This window comes from Papilio machaon, chromosome 6 (assembly GCF_912999745.1).
Source record: "Papilio machaon chromosome 6, ilPapMach1.1, whole genome shotgun sequence".
NCBI lineage: Eukaryota > Metazoa > Arthropoda > Insecta > Lepidoptera > Papilionidae > Papilio > Papilio machaon.
The window spans coordinates 6,947,779-6,967,260 of record NC_059991.1 but is presented as its reverse complement, the minus strand read 5'-3'; the positions used below and the strand labels follow the sequence as shown (position 1 = coordinate 6,967,260).

General features: G+C 33.5%; 3 protein-coding genes across 3 annotated transcripts in view; 1 reads left to right on the top strand and 2 right to left on the bottom strand.

The window, feature by feature from the left end:
- LOC106714968 overlaps positions 1 to 11,294 on the bottom strand; it is a 54,874-nt gene extending 43,580 nt beyond the window's left edge. The window contains exons 1-2 of the mRNA XM_045678428.1: positions 11,009 to 11,294; positions 6,392 to 6,458 (exon numbers count right to left, since the gene is read on the bottom strand). The gene's annotated coding sequence lies outside the window, so the exon portion shown is untranslated. The remainder of the gene's footprint in view (positions 1 to 6,391; positions 6,459 to 11,008) is intronic.
- Positions 11,295 to 12,273: 979 nt separating this feature from the next.
- LOC106714891 (high mobility group protein HMGI-C) lies at positions 12,274 to 13,801 on the bottom strand. Its single transcript, XM_014508014.2, has 4 exons — positions 13,703 to 13,801; positions 13,064 to 13,165; positions 12,836 to 12,997; positions 12,274 to 12,760 (listed from the first exon to the last, which is right to left on the bottom strand). The coding sequence occupies exons 2-4, from the start codon at positions 13,133 to 13,135 to the stop codon at positions 12,635 to 12,637; spliced, it is 360 nt and encodes a 119-aa protein (XP_014363500.1). The 5' UTR covers positions 13,136 to 13,165; positions 13,703 to 13,801; the 3' UTR covers positions 12,274 to 12,634.
- Positions 13,802 to 17,076: 3,275 nt separating this feature from the next.
- LOC106714923 (NADH-cytochrome b5 reductase-like) lies at positions 17,077 to 18,054 on the top strand. Its single transcript, XM_014508051.2, has one exon. The coding sequence runs from the start codon at positions 17,164 to 17,166 to the stop codon at positions 18,052 to 18,054; it is 891 nt and encodes a 296-aa protein (XP_014363537.2). The 5' UTR covers positions 17,077 to 17,163.
- Positions 18,055 to 19,482: the final 1,428 nt, after the last annotated feature.

Genomic DNA, 19,482 nt, shown 5'->3' with positions numbered 1-19,482 from the left:
GACGCTAAGAATATTGATGGCATAACATATTCTTCTTCTTTTCAGCCACGTAACGCCTACTGCTGGGCATAAGCCTTATATATTGCATCACTGCAATCTTTAATTTTTAATTATTAGTTTCAGCTAATAATATTTATAAATGAAACCTTAAACTAATGTTTTGACGAAAGCCACAATTGCCATTGTTCTACTAATAACGATGTCGTGAACTTTTAACTTTGTCACGAACACATTTATTTCACAGGCATGGTTAAACTGTGTGTTCGGCATTGCTCGCGACTGTACCTAAACCTATTCGGTCACGCGTCCGTAAGCGCTGTCACTGCACTCTCGCGCACTCTGCTAAACTACTGTTAGCTTTTACATGTATGCAAACTTATAGAAATAATATAGAAACTGTAGGATACACACTAATTTTCCACAAGCATCTCATTTCAAGTTTTCTGTTTTCTTATAAACCTAAAGCACCTTGACCTAAACAGCTTGTCTGCATACGCATTCGACGGTTTTTTACTTAGACCACTTAGTAAACGTTTTATATGCAATCGTCCATGACTTCATTGATTTAATGAGATCTACATGTTCATTAACAGCAACTAAATCAATCGTATTATACACATGAATGCAAAGACAATTATAGAAGAATTTATTTATAGAAATAAAATTCTCGATGTCAACGAAAATAAGCCTGTTTACTGCTCACTTTATTTGGACACAATTTTAATAATATCAATTCAATAAATGAAAAACGACGAGCAAAAAAACTATGCTTAAATAGTTATAAACAACAAATTTTGCCTTGAGCATCTTCTCACCTAACATATCCAGACTATCTCCGAACTATTCAACAAGTGTTACATCACAGTCGATACAGACACGTCACATTGTTTCGCAAGCGTAAGTAAACTAATTACACGGCTAAAACATTCATTGAACAGGGCAACAGCATTGAGCGTGGGAATGTACGGTGTTGATATAATAGTGCCGGCGCAAAAACAACGACCCCCGGCAAGTGCATAGGGGCGGAACAAGTGCACGCACCGGCGGCGCCCCACTGCCAATGTACTCACTCACTAACTCTCCTATTCACACCACCTTCGGGCCTTCGGTAAACACTCCAGCTTTCGACGTGCCTAATAGTTGCCCTTTTCACAAGTGCCTAATAAAAATAACTTTTACTTCACGAAATCATACTTCATACAAGTGCCTCTAAAAACTTATTTCTCACGGCATTTAAAGAAATAAAAATAATAGCCATTAAGATTCCATGCTTATAAAGTTTTCACACAGATTATATCCAAGTTAAATTATCATAGCGACGCCCAGTAATAGTGAAAGTAATATTTTTTACTGTATGTATTTATCCAACGAAGCGAGAAAGAAATGCAGATGTGTATTTTCTTAAAAAAAAACAATTTAAGATCACGTCTAAATAAATTCTAATGTGCTAATTTATCTTACTTTAAAAATGTGTAGAGGAAATTTATTACAAGAATGTACTGCTTCTATTGGGAGCCATTATCTTAGGACTAAACTATGCACGTATCTACGTATGCTTATGTAGCTAAATACAAGGAAGAATTAGAAGCGAAATACAAGATTAAAGAGTTACTAATCAAGATGGTGAAACAATTTACAATAAATTAAATCGTATCTTAGCCTGATTATGTGCATTGCATAGCATTGAAATGTGTTTCGCACATCTCTTACGAATAAAAACGATATATACCTTTATCAGTCGCTATGGAAATCGACGTCTTCGAGATAGCTATGTTGAATTCGTAGATTTTTTAACACACTAATAAACTATGTTAGAATTAATTCGATATCGGATTAATAAAATTTCTATATATAGTAGCAAGAATATTAGTAGAAAGTTCACAGGTTATGTTCACTACATTGTACGTCGCGTATAAAGGTAATAGTTGAGCGACGTTCGTAGCGGTTTGTTGCAGGCTTGCTCGCCACCTACTTTGGTCCATTCACATAGCCGCGCTCAGCTGGCTCGAGTTACGGGAGTCGTGTAACCCGGCGTTCGCGATTCGGTCGATGCTCGCGCCCGGCCCTGAGAACTCGGCTTCGACTGCAAACCTCCCATATTATGAAACGGTACAGTTACACCGTCACGCAGTATTCTCAGTCGAGACTATTGCTTGTGCTAGGCTTCGTGTGAACAGACCTTATTTATGACTGTTAGTCGTTTGAAAGCGATGTCCTGACTTTTTACTCTGGACAAATATGTTTATCATATGAATCGCTTTAGACGAATACCGACAATTTCCTAAACGCACCGCGCACTACAGCGCAAAACCGCTGCATTGTGTTGACAAATGGAATGCAAAAGGTACTGAGCGAGGAGCGAAGTACGACGTGAGTCACGGGGAAGGCGCGCGCCTCTAGCTAACCGCTAACGAAACTTTAAATGCTCATACCAAGCGGTTGTCTTTTTTATCTTTGACTTATAACTTATAACATAAGATGGGTGTCTTCGCATCTTGCTGATTAACGGATTCGGTTCGCTGTATATCATATAGCTGTATAAGATGATATATAAAATGATCATAACATAATCGTACATACTTCTAACATAAAATTACATCCTATGAGCGAATTCTGTAGAAGTTCCTTTTTGCACGACATTTGCCAATTTATCGAATTGAATTCTTTGCAATTGAAACTCAACACTTAGCAATTGTATATTTAAAAAAAAACATGAAACTGCAATAATAGACTCAGAATGGCCGGTAACATGATATTGTTAGTGTTGAATTAAAAAAATCGTTTCGGAGAGCGGCGTTCTGCGATATACTATCTGTGATTTAGAGAGTCGTCTGTCTGGCGAGTGATAGTAGGGCATGACTAGTTAGCAATCGGGTTTCGTTCCGGCGCGCAGAGAGAGCCCGCCGGGTTGGCATGCGGCCGGGGCCATGTCTCGACAAAAGTATGACGCGCACCGAATGACCGTGACCATCGGCGTTCACTCTCGACGAAAACGGGACTGCGTCATAATCGTTTCCACTCCTTACCAAATGTCAAATTGAAAAAGTAGTCAACGCTCAAAGTTAAGGCCCTTCATATACATGGCTACGTATGTAGATCTTCGATACCCGGCGATCTTAGTCTCTAAGCAACTAACGCAATACAATGTCATTGAGGTTCACAATCACACTCACGTCGACGAATCAATGTCTTATGTACGGACCACGCGGTACTTTTATCGCAAGTATCGAAGAGTAATAGTGCAGATTTGCGTAGCCTTGTGTACGAAGTGCCGAAGTCGATGACCTGTTGCCAATGTTACAAGCTATCATGGGATTTAAAGCCGGTACAACTTCCTCGACGTCTTACTTCTTAAACGTCTGAGACAATTTTCTCACGCACGAACTTTAAGATTGAGTGAAAGTGAATTACTCCAAGCTCTATTTCACAGAATACAAACAATTTCCCAAGTCTTTATAACATTACTAGCTTTCGTCTACGAGTCCGTCCGCGCGGAATAAAAAAATAATAATTAGTAGCCTATGCGTTCTTCTTCTACATCTGTGCGAAATTTCAGCGAGATCAATTTAGCCGTTCTGGAGATACCTTCTAACAAACATCCATCCATGCATCCATCTATCCATACATCCAAACATTAAGATACATGGGAATTAAGACAAGAACTCTATGGAATAAAATTATTGCGTTTGTAGCAAATTGAACTATGTGCCGGCATGTCATATTTATATCGACCATTGGGCCGTGCAGGGGAGGACAGAAGGGGTGGCCGGGGCCTGGCACGGCCTGTGCCGGGAAACATTTCTGCTCACGCAGACTGAACTGAACTCGCTCCCAAACTGAACTTCAAACTCACGTATAATGTGTCTCAATATAACCAAAAGCAGAATTACACATTTTTATTTTACTTCTTTTCATAAACATCTCTTCAAATGTATTACACACTTTCAGCATTGTAATCATTTATAATAGACGCGTCTTCGATATAAAGCAGTTTATTTGAACAATACGGGTCTTACAAAATCGATGTTCGTACGAAACGTAATGGCATTACAAGCCATTGTTTACCAAATATGTTTTGCAAGTCGGTTATAAAACGTTTGAACGTAAATAATTTGTTCGTTCGTTTTAATATTCAAAACTGGGTTGTAACGAAACCTCACGTTCGAGTGTACTTAGGTGTTAGTTACCATTGTAACATTATCTTCGAAAGATTTTTTGTCATTTTCTACTTTCGTTGTGTTCTAGTTGATTTTTTTCCTTGGAACTTTCTAAGCCAATAAGTAGGAATGCAAAATCAATAACAATTAATTCTAGTCGACAGCTCTTCATAGAAAGAACAACGAAAATTTATTTATTTAATATCGTCTTGAGTTAATGTCCGTTTTAGTCTTCTGAGGTTAAAGTCCATTGAGGTTAAGACTTAATGATAAATATATATTTGGCATAAATAGAGGATAACAACCTTTTAAAAGAGCCATTAATTTGTACATTTTAGAAAATTTTATACAAATAAAGCATTTTGTTAGTAAGGAAACGTTAGTATAAGACGTTATAATATAAATAAAGGCATCACATGTCTGATTAAAGCACCTTTAACCTAAACAAGCGCATCTCGAAGCGCTGCATACCAACTGGCGGAGAGTCGAATATCGCGTAGCTGTACGAAAGTCAAATAAAAAGTTCTGGCCGATTTATTACAACATTCCTGCGATATACTCCCGCCTTTCCGGCGTTTTCCATATGCAAAGATTTATGTTATAGTTACGTAAAATGATCGCGTTAGTTTAGAGAGCAAGAGGGGTTCGAGGTGCGAGCGGGGCGGGTGTGGCGGTCGGTGCGTGCCAGACGCGTTCCACTTGCAGTAATTGAATTAGGAGCAATCGACTGTGCTGATGCATACTGCGCCACGCTGCAGCCCCTCCATTGAGCTCCACGGTCATTGTGCCCGAGCGGCGACCGCACGATGACAACGTCTAATTGTCTTATGCACACTGGACATTAGAAGAACTCATTAGATATAAGTACCCATAAGCATATACATGTCCATGTAGAGTATTAATGTCGGATGATATTTATGACAAAATCATGTTAATATGCACTTTGTATTTTTCCAAAACTTTCGTAGTTTATGCTGTAAAGGACTGAAAGAAGGATAACGATTCCTATCTCTGTCTACTCGGAAGGACGTTACCGCAAAAAAACCACAAGCTACCGTAAGCTTTATAAATAAGAAATGTAGATCGCGTAGTCCGTAGTCAAAAATCATACCGCTGCATTAATGAAACGAAAGTAGCCGTTCCACATTTTCACTGTATATTTTTGTCGGGCATTTGCGATCAATAAATCTACTTTCCGATCGTTATTATGGAAGCAGCGCGGATATCATTCATTGCATCGATACATCCAATTTACTTCTGATGGAGCAACGAGCGACAAACTGGTCGTAATTATCGTGGTCACGTGAAAGTCTTCATCGAAGACTAAATCTAGTCTTTTTATTGTCAATTAAGTTAAAATATATTTGTACAAATCAAGAATAAATACAGGTAAAAAAAGAAGACCATCAAATAGAAAATGAGTTTTTTTAATGCTGATAGAATATTTGGAGTAATCAAAATTGTGTTAAATATGTCAATGGGAGGTTTGGATTTAAAGTACATTTTCTCAAAGAGATTTTCTAATAGCGACTGACATCTCTCAATACAAAAACCAGGAAAGAACCTTGCTTACCTAATATCCATAAATACAGATGGCGCTAACTTTAAGGATTGTGTATAAAGTTGCTAGTTTCCTTTGAGTGCTTTCTTGGAAGCAACCAAGCGCCGGCAGCTGTGTTGTTAGTAGCGCTGTGCTAGCTGCGTGAATCGCCATGGGAAAGTATAAAGACGCAATCAGCGAGAGAAAAGCGCACACAAGCCGAGCTGCCACCGTCACCTTAATGGTGTGCTTAAAAATTCAGGACGTAGACCAACTGTGACCCAGTGAAGTTGAATATCCGCTAACCGCTACCTATTAACATCGCTTTCGCACTATGGTCTATCAAGATTTCAATTGAAATCAAAATTACTTTTTAGTTTTACCTGGGCCGAATCGTTTAAATTGTGTCAAGATATTTTAAAAAGTTTTTAGGAGTGGTTTTATCTAAGCGTTATGGTAGCTTGCATATCAGTTTGAATCCACACGCGGAATTCTTTTACTTATAATTTACTAGCTGTCAGCCGCGACTCAGTCCGCGCGGGATTAAAAAAAACTTAGTTAGTAGACTACATATTCTTCCAGACTATGCCACATTTAATCGAGATTCGTTAAGCCGTTTCGGAGATCTCTTCTAACAAACATCCATCCATCTAAACATTTGAATTTATAATATTAGCAAGATAGTTAATATTACCTTCAAATGTAAAATCCGAAACAGTTTCGACAGCAGAAGTGTAGCTGATGTATCTACGCCATGCTATCTGTAACAAAATAATGTAATAATTACAAATTATGACTACAATGACAGTGTGTCTCCATTTGACAGTCATCAGCAATGGTCGAGTATAAAGGGGAAACATGCTTATATAACAAGGTACTTAGATGATTACGCAGTTTCTCTAATAGACAGTGACGGAGAAAGTGAAGAAGGAGGTTACTTGTTTATGGTAGGGGCGATAATGGAATTGTATATTTTTTAACTGTGGTTATGTGATATTGACTTTGAATAATATACTTAACTAAAATTTAAAAAAAATACATTGAATGATTTAGTGTAGTAATGAACATGTTGCTAAAAAACTATGACTCCGTTCGTAGAGACAAGGTAATGAGATATACAAAATGTATGTTCCGTAGGCCTACCACTTTGTCAAAAAAGTACCAGGAAAAGGTCTTTAGTACACAAGATACGAGTTGTTCATTCAAATTTATTTTATGGCTTTAAAAATTTTAAATGCTTTTTTCCACATTTGAGTTCAATACTCGCCGCGAAATTTCTTTTATGCCTTCTAAAGAATGAAAACTGGTGATAACTCGATGGTATTTTTTGAATGTTTCATCAAAAGTTCGTTCACAATGATGGACTTGTGCGAAGGTACATTCTCAACACCGAACATTATTTAAAATGGTAACTACAGATCGACTCGTAACACAAAGAAAAAGTTTCAGCTATCTCTTTTAAACTTGAATGGGGATTTTCAGACACTATTTCCTTTACTTTCGCGACGTTAACTTCAATTGTACACGTTAATGGCCTACCAGGGCGATGCAAATCTTCCGTCACATCCCGATCGGTTTAAAATGTTGTGTACCACTCGTAAGAAGGTGTTTTTGATAAATAGAAATACACAGTCAATTTAACAACAAAAAAATATGAAGAACAAAAAAAAAATCCATTCCCGATACTTTTTTGTCTGAATGTACACGGAAAAGGGGCGTTTCTGCAACTGCATTTCAGTATATGTGATAAGTTCGTCCGCATTACAATTCACGCATCAAAATACGAATGCATTATAGCCCTTAACAATTTATACTTATTAAAAATTGATAAGTATTCGTTTAGATATTAATATCAGTGAAAACAAACGTCGGCACACGATAAAGACATATAATTCAATTGACGTGTGAAGGTGAGGCCTCGGTGAAATGCTACCACACATCGATAAGGTTATTTATATACGAGTATCAATGACGTTCAAGTTATTTTGTTCTTTCTAACAGGTAATTTTGTTAAAAACCAGAAAAATGTAACTTCAACTAAGGTTCCAAAGGTTCCAAGAGAACGGCAGTGATGTAACTAACACTCGTAGATACTATGTTGATACAGTTATAGGATAATTAAGAAATGTTTTATGTAGAACTTTCTTTCTTAGATTTCGCTAATAACGTTAAAGAGTGGATAAGTTAACTAAAAATTACATCTTTAAACTCTATAGTTATTAGGTATCATGTATAACATTATTTCAAATTATACTAGATGAAAGGGTGCATATTATACTAGCTAGAGCGCTCCTGTTCAAAGGAAGCCATAGTCTATTAGAATTACTGCTCTAACTAGAAATCTTATGTCTGACGTAAGACAGCACTGTTTTTTCACTCAGGATAAAATTCCTAAATAATGCCATTGCAATTTTTGAAACGTATTATCTACCATTAGCTCTTGATCGTGTTTTATGTATAATAAAACACCAAATATTCAATGAAGCTATTGCTTCGATTTATAAAACCTTAATGTTTAAGTGACAATCAATAAGGATCGCAATAAAAATCAGAATTATACGTTTACGAAGTCATAATGACTGTACCTATGGCGACGGCCACTCGTGCAATCGTGACTCACTAAGGCAACGACCGAGTGGTGGGAGCAGAATCATTGAATTTGTTGATACACAACCTTATTAAATCCTATATATTGCTGTGTGATTTAAGCAACTTTTGAGTACATAAACAATTTTCAGCAACATAACGTGCTAATAAAATTAATTGGTACCTCTTACATAACACATCCTACGAGTGTGACAAAGAATCTATATGCCGATTACCATGACAATAACGTATTTTCATTAATTTGAAGAGGATAGTTCATGGTACATATGTATTTAACAATGGTGATTTTGTCAGCACGTTATATTATTTCTTAATTGAAAAGAACATCAGAAATCATCATTGAATTCGGCGTATGCGCCGCATGAACTTTTAAAGTGGTTTCATGAGTCATTCTATCGATACCTTTTAAAATATGTTTGCTTTGTTTTTTAATTCATATTTTATGAAGCGTTAAAACAATACGAATAAGGTCGAATTGAGGATTACCATAACACTTTAGTTTCGTACAGTGAATTAAATTTCTTAGATTTTTTTTATAATATTTCATATGATACCTTACGATTCATAAATATAATCACGTCCAAACAAAGCCAACATACACTAACGTACAACTATTGTGACCATTACCTAGTCACCTATTGTAGACTCTATCACAAGCCAAATAAGGTGATTTATGGTAAATCACAATGATTCACGCTGAATGTACTTTGTAAAAAAGCTATTAGAATGCGAACCGCGTTGTTGGCATATAGTCATTCAATAAGCACTTGTACTCATCGATTGACGGCGGCGTATGGCAAATGTGCCATACTGTGCTGGCACGTGTCACGACTGGGGCCGCTGAGGGGCCGCAATACACTCAAACGAAACAATAATCCCTTATTGATATATGAACTACAAACATATTTATGTTTCAAAATGACAAATTTTTTTACTCAGTAATGGAACAACCCCAGTTATTAGCATAGCTTTGAGGTATGATGAGATTCATTTTAACCTTATCAAACTCCTAAAACATTGTTCAGATTATGATGAATCTATGGAGGACACAAGTGTGTCTGTAATAAAAATTTTAATTTCTTTTAATTTATAAAAATGTATTGATTTGCATTATGCTTTGACACTGTTTTTTTTTACATGTTGCAAATTATAACACATCTCAAATACCTATTTTCAATTAATGCATATAACAGTATTTCTGAATTTCCAAATAAAAACTTTTCCATGTTCGAATTTCATATGTACGTTTATCTGACATTTTTATTAGTAAAGAAAACATTATGATGCACCCAGCACATATCAGTGAAGGAATTCAAAAATAAGTATGATGTGAACCAACCCGCATTAAGTCAATTTGGTTGACTATAGCCTAGTCACCCCTAAAATGGGTAGGCTTTGAGCCTCTCGGTATGGACATATAATGGGATGGTGACATATAACTTTTTGTAACACCTAATCCAGTAAATTAGAAAACAGTGTGTTCAAATACAATTTACCTTGGTACAGTTATATTTTACTATATTTCCCATAAAAAAACCTTCACTTAAAACAGTACTCATTTAAAAAGAAAAAAGTAGTATAAATAACAAACTGGTTACCATAGATGTAAATAATATTTCACTTACTAAACTTTCATAATATAATGTAACATGGAAAAACCAGACAATAGACAAAAAATAGACATTTTTGAACAAACTTATTTAGAATTAAGGAAAGAAGTTTATTTATAATTAAATAATATTGCACAGAGTAAAGGCATTACAAGCATACACATATTTATATACATGTATGTTATATATATGTATGTTATATAATGAATGAACTTTCCTGAGTAACTTAAAGTAAACTTTATTAATAAGCATTGTTATAAATTTTTGAAATAAAAATCAATCATAAAATCCAATAAAATCCATCCATACAAATGCAAGCTGCTAGTGATTTAATAATCACAAACAAAGTCATTTTATTTATTAATGTCTGACTATGAGTCAGAAATCAACTTATAATTCACTTCATTACAACCTATAATTAAATGTAACCTATTGTTGACAAGATAATAAGAAGGTTTTTATGTGAGGAATGTCTATGTAAACCCTTCCAGAGGCAATAGTGGATTATGCGGTACTCCCGCATCTCTCATTGCAGAAAAGTTTAAGCTCCTTTAGCAGTAATTAATATCTATTGTATATTAAATTATTGTGATAATGATTGTTTGACATTGATTGTTGTGATATTAAATTATATAAAGATGAAATATCATATACAAATGTTAAATATTATTGTTTACCTGCTTGCGACTCATCATTATAAAACTTTTCAAAACTAAGATGCGTATTCTGCACAATTTTAATACAACAAAACATTTTTTAATACAACATACTAGTAATAAATTGTCAAGATCAGTGTAATATTTTTTTAAAACTTTAAATAGATTAGTTAAAAGTAAAGTGAACTTTTTTTTATGTTTTAAGCTCTCAATGTTATGAAAATTATTTAATAAAATCATCTATCGCGGTAATTGCGAGTTATAGTGACATAATTTTCTAATTTCAATAAAGTTAGCTACAAGTTCTGAATTATAGGGACTGTTATAAATTCGTTCGCAATATTACATTACCTGCTTGTGTCACGTACGGAATTTTCTAAAAACAAGTTTATTGAAATCGTAAAGTAAATAAGAAATAAATATGTCCTAGTGACTAACCTTAGAGTTAAAACAATATAGTTAAAAACAGCCAACGACTTTTTGAACACAAAAACAGTAAACAAGCACTTGTAAAACTTCTTAATTGACCAACTTGAAAACTTTTGTAAGCCACGCAAATGACAAAATCGAAACACAACAGTTCACAAGCGTTGTCCTTTATCTTTTATCAAATTCACAAAATAAAACCATAACTAACATTGCTATTTCTTTAAAGTTAAATGTATAATCACTAATTATTCTTCGACGAAATAACGCTAACGAAAAAGCAACACGCCTGACGCAAGTCAGTAATCAAAACTTGACTTGCACAACGGAAAACGAGTAGACACTTTTTTTCTACAACTTGTCAAAAGCCAAAGCATTGATAACATACAGCCACGTAAAAATTTTTGTCAACATTTCACTTCTTCAATATTTTAGTGCAATGAAATAATATATTATAATTGTGCCAAATTATTAAAACAAAAAGATTAAATAATTCTAAAATTTTTAAGATAATAACGTGTGTTCCTGTTCCCAATCACTATCCGTATTTGACATAATGTTTGAAGATTGTTATTCCTAGTATTTTACATTTAAATTATGTCTTGAATCCATTAGAGTTATGATTGGGGAAACATTATTTTCATTCATGTAGTAAGAAATTACTATTTCTTAACTTAATTTTATCAATACCTCCAAAAATTCAAACTGAAAATATTAAACTAACAATATATGTAGTCAATTGATTAAAACAATCATGAAATTAACAAAACTAAGTAAGATCTTTAATATGCATGTTTAACTTATGACTTTCTTGAAGTTAATGGCTAAAGTTTCTATCTTGAGCATTTAATGACCTAGGAAAATTATTTTCAGACAAAACAACTTTGCCACGCACATCTAAATTGCAAAGTAAAAGGTGTTACGAAGTAAAAACATTTATTTCGGTATAGATTTATTATATATTTAATTCTAAAATGTAACATTCACACACATACACACAATAATAATAGTAATACAAAAAAACACTCAGTCTGCCTCAAATACAAGTTATTCAAATGGCACAAGTCGGTGACAGAATATACTTTTAAGTGTTTTACGATATAAAAGGGAATGAAATAACTAAATGGAAATGAAAATATTTATTATAGAAAATAATACTTGATGTTCATGTCACATGGATAAGTCCACAAAACTGTATTATTAAATTTCTTATAATATAAATCAAGAGATTACAAAATACCTATTAGAATAGAATCTACAAAATGATCTTAAAAATTATATCTTAAACTTGTACGTTTCTAGGGAGAGCTAAGTCAACCCAAAATTTAATTACGTGAGACTTATTTTTCTGGTATAAAAGTAAATGCAATAAATCACAAAAAAGGAGTCATTCTTAAAGCAGCTAATTATCTTACATTTCAAAATATTCAATAGTTCCACTTGATTAAATTTTGGGAGCACAATCTCAATTGAGACTTTTGTAATGTCAAGATAACCCCCAATGCTGCTATCAGACGCTCTACAACTGTATGCGTTAATGTAAATATTTTTATTAAATTGTTTTTGTGGTAGCAGTCATGTTCAGTTATCATGACAAACAAATTACGCTAAGATCGATAGTTATCAGACAAGACATGTTTATTGGTCAGATCCCTCATCTTCTTCATCTTCGTCTTGTTCTTCCTCAGTAGAAGCTGCATCTTTTTTGGGTGGAGGTGCTTCTTTACGTGGCCTACCCCTACCTCGTGCCTCTCCCGAACCACCCTAAAACATCGGAGACCATTAATAATTGTAACTTTGTTGTAATGTTTAAAAGACATCATCACTGATATATCTTACTTTAGCCTTTGAAGCCGGAGCACTCTTTTTAGATCCCTTAGGTCTCCCTCTTCCTCTCTTTACTGCAGGCGCCTGCTCATCATCAGATGAATTTTTTGATTCCTTCGTCTTAGCTGCTGGTGCTGCGGGTCGGCCTCTCTTTTTAGTATCACCTTTGGATTCCTAAAAATTACAAGTGTTATTAATTATTGAAACCATTTCTAATGAGATTTCTTTTACTACACTTACAGCTTGAGTTCCATTAGCTTTTGGTCTGCCGCGCCCTTTCTTTTCAACAACCGTTGACCCATCATCAGACATTATGGTTAACGGATTTATAAACTGAAAGTTCTGAAAAAACGTAATAAGTGTTATAACACATTTCATGGCATTCGGGCTTTCATTGTTGGGTATCCAATCACAAAAACGAAGTTTTATTTGTTATTGCATATATTTAACAATTTGAATATAATAAAAAGACTTATGTTAGCAGAAATATAACAGCAACAACAAATATTTAAAATAAACAAAGAAAACAAACGAAGCTAAGTCAATTAAGCCTCAAACAGGACGCTTGGCTTGGAATAAATATATCTAGTATTTTTTATGAACAAAATTATTAATTCTCTGAAAGAAGCGTGATTTAATATTTTTTTAAAAGAAACCCGTGTAATAAACACAAAAAGCACCTTATTTCAATTAAAACTAAAATAGATCTACAAGTGTATCGACAAGTACAAAGCCAATATAATGGAGTCTGCCATTAGGTAATTATTAACATTTTTATACGTATACGCTAACGTATGTGCAGAAAAATTTTATGATTTATAAAAAAGCAAATGAAATATGCTAAAAAAAAGAAAATATAAGTCAAATCACTATACTTACAGAATTGTTTACAGGCAAGCCAAATTCCAATTGCTCTCTACAAGAATATTATGGCGGGCTATGATGATTGTGAACGAGCGTTAACCGGCGTTTAGCAAGCGTCAGTTTAGAGGGCGCTATTGTCTTAGGTTTAAAATGTTGTTTCAGGTAAATTTCAGGTAAAAATAATATCATCATTTGCAGTTTTTTTTTAATTTCCAGGTAGAAATTAAAGTATTTTTATTTACTAGTGTTATTATTATTTCTTTCATTGCAAGCTATCTCGATTTAAAAATTAGTTAAGTTATAGTATGTCCGTTAAAATATTATGTCTTTCAATATGTTACTAATTTAATGTTAAAAAAATTTGGTGTTAAAAAATGACTTTAAGATCCCCAAAAATATTGGTGTTTAACATAAACTTTGCACATAATCGAACTACGCGCAAAGAATTCCTAAAATGAAGGGTTTGTCATTGGCTCCTTCTTCTAATTCAGTATCATCACAGCTCGATCTTATTCTAAAACTCTAAATTGCGATCCCTACGATCCAGGTAAAAAATATAGGTTAATAATAAATAATAACAAGAATAATTTATAATCAAATTAAATGTCATATTGTTTAAATATTATATCAATAATTATTGCAATTAAATCGTAAAGAGCAACTGGTAAAGAGCGTCATTGGCGCAGTTGTTTAGCTCTTGACCATATCGGATCAAAATTTATACGTGTCCAGGTTCAAACCTCGCCAATCTGTTTTTCGATTTTTGAAATTTTATATGTACATTTATTCATGAAGAAAAATATCGACGAAGAAATTTAAAGATATGTGTGAAGTTAACCAACCCGCAATTTGGGTAGGGCTCGAAGTCGTCGGTGGGGAGAAGCATGACTACAAGACACAAATTACATTTTTGATGCCTGGCTTATTGACATTAGTTTTTGTGGTAATTATGAGTTTTATATATTTACGGTCTTATTCATAAAAAAAGCTTATGAAACGTTTATAACGTTCATTAGTTAAAATGCTCGATAGGCTTATATAACGTTCGATAAAATTGCTTATTCATAACAGTTCTATAAACCTTCTATAACTAACAATCGTCTATAAGCAAAAATGTTGCCATTACTACGAAGTTGGCAAACAAGTTTGACGAACATATTGAATCGACCATAGATAATATGTACAGATTGTTGCAATTACGTCTGTTCATAGACAATATGACGGCTTAAAACCATATTTTGCTGTCTACGCTAGGTACCTATACCTACGGAACGTCAATTCTGAAGTGTTTTCAAGTCGTATTTGTATTTATTTTTCGTAGTAAAATAGTTTTTTTACCTACTATAGCTACACATTCCATTAGTCAAGTGCCATCGAACGAGTATTTTAAAATAGTTAAGTACCCCTCGACCTTTTCCCGTGCAAACCATCTGAAACATTTTTTGTATCCACATTCCACACTCCTGCCCCGCCACAAGTTATAAAAATATGCTTAAGTATAAAAATATGTTACTGTTCGCAATAAATTATTCCATTAACGAGAGCAAGCGGAACCACACTCTGCACAACCCTGCGTTACCTATTAGAAAATGGCATTGAAATCGATCTCGGCTGTTAAAAGGCAGAGAAGTGAAAACTGGTTGGAGGAAGATAAAGTTAGTAGTGATACACCTAAAATTGGACAAAGGTAAGGAAACATTCTTAGACTTCCTAAACTAACGCATGCTTATCTAATTTTTATTTTTTATCATGATACATACCTATAGTAACAAATATTTATATGTGTTTTTGGTACTTCAAATAAGGTTCAGTGTAGAGAGAGATATGTAATCTCAACAATCAATTAGTAAAAAAGTACAATCTAATCAAAGTTAATTTATTATACTGATGTTGATGAAACTACTATCAATTGTTTATGATGCACAAATTGTTATTTGGATGTAATTAAAACATAATAATATCTTATTTTCAATCTAGATCTACAATGGCAGTGCAGCACTGCAAATATCTGAAACAGAAATTGCTTGCAGAAAGGAACTCCACAAGATGCAGATGGCCAATGAAAGGCAAAAGTCAAAAAATTTATTTTACTTCTTAAAAGAAGTGTTAAAATGTAAACTGGATTATTGTAAAAAAAAATTGATTGAATTGTACAGCGTTTTTTATTATGTATTTACGAAATAAATAAACTTCTTTATTGTCATCATAAGGAATACAATATTTCAGGCATTAATAACAGAAAAAAAAATATGACAACAGTGGGCAGCAGGCTCAGCGTGTACCACAAGGCATAGCCTAGTGGAGCTGGTTTTCAGCCTGTCCCGGTGGGCCATGCGCCCGTTCAGAGGTGCCCATCTGCTGGTTTACAACATTAAGAATTTAATAATACAAACAAACAAAAATAAAATACAACTAGTATCAGCCTAATATAGATAATTAAAAAAAAGAAAAGTTGGTTACTTTAAAATAAAAAAGAGCACATTAGCTTTATATTCAAAAAATAGATTAATTATAAGTTTATTTGTCTACACAATAATTTTTGCTTAAAATTTTTTTTTAAATAGCTGTACAGATACTACTACTCATTAAAATGTATCATAATAAAAGTTTGTAAAACAGCATTAGCATTAATGCTACCCCTAGGAACTTCTCCAGACACTTCACTTTCACTGTTATTTTCCATGCTGCTCTCTACCTGCATATCTCTGGTCAACTGCAATGTTGTGAAGTACAGCTAAAGCAACTATTGTGGTCTTCACATTTGGTAAGTTGCAGGTCATGCCAAATAGAAGGCATTGAAAGCGTTGCTTCCATACTCCAAAGCAACGTTCTACAGTATTTCTTGTAGCAATATGTGCTACATTATATTTTCGCTTACATTATATTACGCTTCCGAAAGTCTAAGTCGTCCAAAGAAAACGGATCACTCCTTGTTCTGTATACTTTTCTTCGACGCGTACTATTTTCTAGTTGTTCAATCACTTCAATGCTGTTTATAGCTTGCATTATTTTATAAAATCAGCAAAAATTATTTGATTACAAAATAACATTGACAAACAATTGGTGTGTCAATCAGCTGTTACGAGTTCGTCCATCTTGTATTTTATTCTTATAGTACTGTTATAGTAGGGTCCTGGCCTCCATAACTTTATGATAGGTTTATAGAACTCTTTGTCGTTATAATGCTGTTATGAATACAATTTTTTACCAATCTTCTTATAGCAAGCTTATAGAACACTTTAGGCGTTCTATAACTTTTTATGAATAAGACCGTTAATGTTTAGGATTTCGGCAGTTGTGTAGCAAGAAAATTGATAATATTGTTTTATCTACTGTCAACTGTCAGCTGTCATCTGTCATTGTTATAAAATGTCTAATAAACCAAAATTTTATTGATTTATGTTTGATTTTAGGATTTAGCAGGTTTTACTTAACTTACATTTACTTCATTGTAATAGAAGTAAAAAGAATAAACAATGAAGCAGCCCGTGGAGCCAAGCAAAGAAGATTGTTGTAATAGTGGTTGCAATCCTTGTATTTTTGATGTTTATGAAAAGCAATTACGAAAATATCAAATCTTTTTAACACAAAATGAATTGCCTGTAACAACTGAGAATGGAATACTACAATTAGAATATACTACATTTTTTGTTCATAATATTTATTTCATATGCGATTCTCATAAGCTAATAACATTTAAAAGGTTACGGCAGGAAAAAAATAAACAACCAGTACAATGGAACCCTGGTGATCATTTTTTGATTAAATATTGCTCTGATAATACAGTGTGCACACGTGCTTACACACCTATAAAATTAAAAGAAAGTTGTCAAGATGATTTCGATTTTTCTATAATTTTAAAACAATATAATTCTGGAATAGTTTCAACATATCTTTTCAACTTGCAAAAGGGAGATGAAACATTATGGCGTGGGCCATACGGCTCATATGAAAAAATGCCTACCAAATATAACAGAATAATTATGTTAGCTCAGGGTACAGGAATAGCGCCATTTATTTCAATAATAGACAGCATATTGAGTGATGAAGATGATATGACTAAGATGTTCCTTGCTTATTGTTGTCCTTCTATAGATGTGATATTGTTTAGGAATGAGTTGTATAACTTTAAATCTTTTTGGAACTTTACATATAAAGTTTTTCTTAGTTCTTCTTCTGACCACAAAAATACTAAATATCAAGAACCCATAGTTTATGGCAAATTAAAATGTGACGATTTGGTAAATTTGAAGCCTTTTACATCCAATGATCAAGTGTTATTATGTGGTTGTTCTGATTTTATGGAGGAATACAAAGGTTTTTTCAAAAATGAGGGATTATTATTAGATAACATTATTTTATTCTAAGACCATAGTATTATTTGAAGTATTGGTAATTCTAAAAAAATAACAAAATTTTAAGGAAGTCAACATGTACATAGTAATATAATTATAAAATTTATATGAATATAAAAGTTATTAGTAAATAAATGGTTTTACTGTTACAATGCCTTTTAGATTTAGAATATTAACTCACACCTCTTGCAAGTTTATTTAACTTTACTGCTAACAATTGCTTGTCTCCATGCAAGAGGATGGCGTTACCAAGGAGGACAGCTGCCCCCACCCTCTAGAGATTAAATTTTTTTTACAAATATTACAAATGCAAAAATTTTGATGGGTGGATGTTTGTTATTACATATTTTTAGAATGGCTTAATAGATTTCGTTGTTTGGCATAGATGCAGAACATATTTGAACAGCTATTTTTTTTTTATTCTGCTCGGAAGGATTCAACACACATTTAGAAGTGGTAGCAACAACAACATCTTTGCAAAAGGGGAAATATTCTCTTTCTGTGCGTCCTCTCCTCCGTTCATTGGAGCTAGGCAGAGCTGGGCATTAACTCGTTAATCCGTTAATCGTTAATTAACGAAGTTAACATTTTGCTTAACGGATTAACTTTTAAGTTAACTTCAAAAAGTGTTAACGCTTTTGTTAACTTCCGTTAAACTCAACTTCCGTTAATAAAAGTACGTTAATCGTTAAATTTGGAGAAATTTGAAACTTGGAGACGTGCTGTCATTTTGTTTAAATTACGCACCACGCCACGCTCGTAAGTTCAGCTATGTTGGGCGACTGTCAGCTACTCGAATGGTGAACGAACGAGATGATAATTGATACATGTGAAGTTCGCGTGCAAGTGTGATGTATCAGAGCGTCCCGGGAAAGACGGGACCAACAGGACAAAATGAAAAGAAGGTTCGAAATAGTATATTTCATTACGAGTATGTAATAGCCCACATTCCGAACGCTTTTCGTCCCTGCAATACGCCACTTTTTGAGAAACTGTATTAAAAAACTTTTTTTACTCGTGCTTTTTCTTTAGCTTTTTCAAACTCGTGCGTTCTCTTTCACAACTGTCAAAATAATGTTTGCTATAAAGAAAAACCAACCACGAAGTTTTTACAAAAAAAATCATTGAAGTTTTTATGATTCATGCAAATATTTCTAAAAAGAAGCTCCTAATTTGTTACAATATCAAATTTAATGATTTGATTCAATGAATTAGGTTAGGTTTCATTTTATTTCATCTCATTAAATTTAATTTTCATTTCATATCAATAATAATAATCTACTGAAGACTTGGTTGTTTGGGCATAGTTCCCTTTGCCTACCCAGAATGGGTGAAGAAAAGAAAAAAAAATCTCAGTTTGTATTCTTTTACGGTTGGCGCCATTTTCCAAACATTTTGGTTAGTTGAGTTTATTGTGTTTTTATTATTCTATTAAATTGC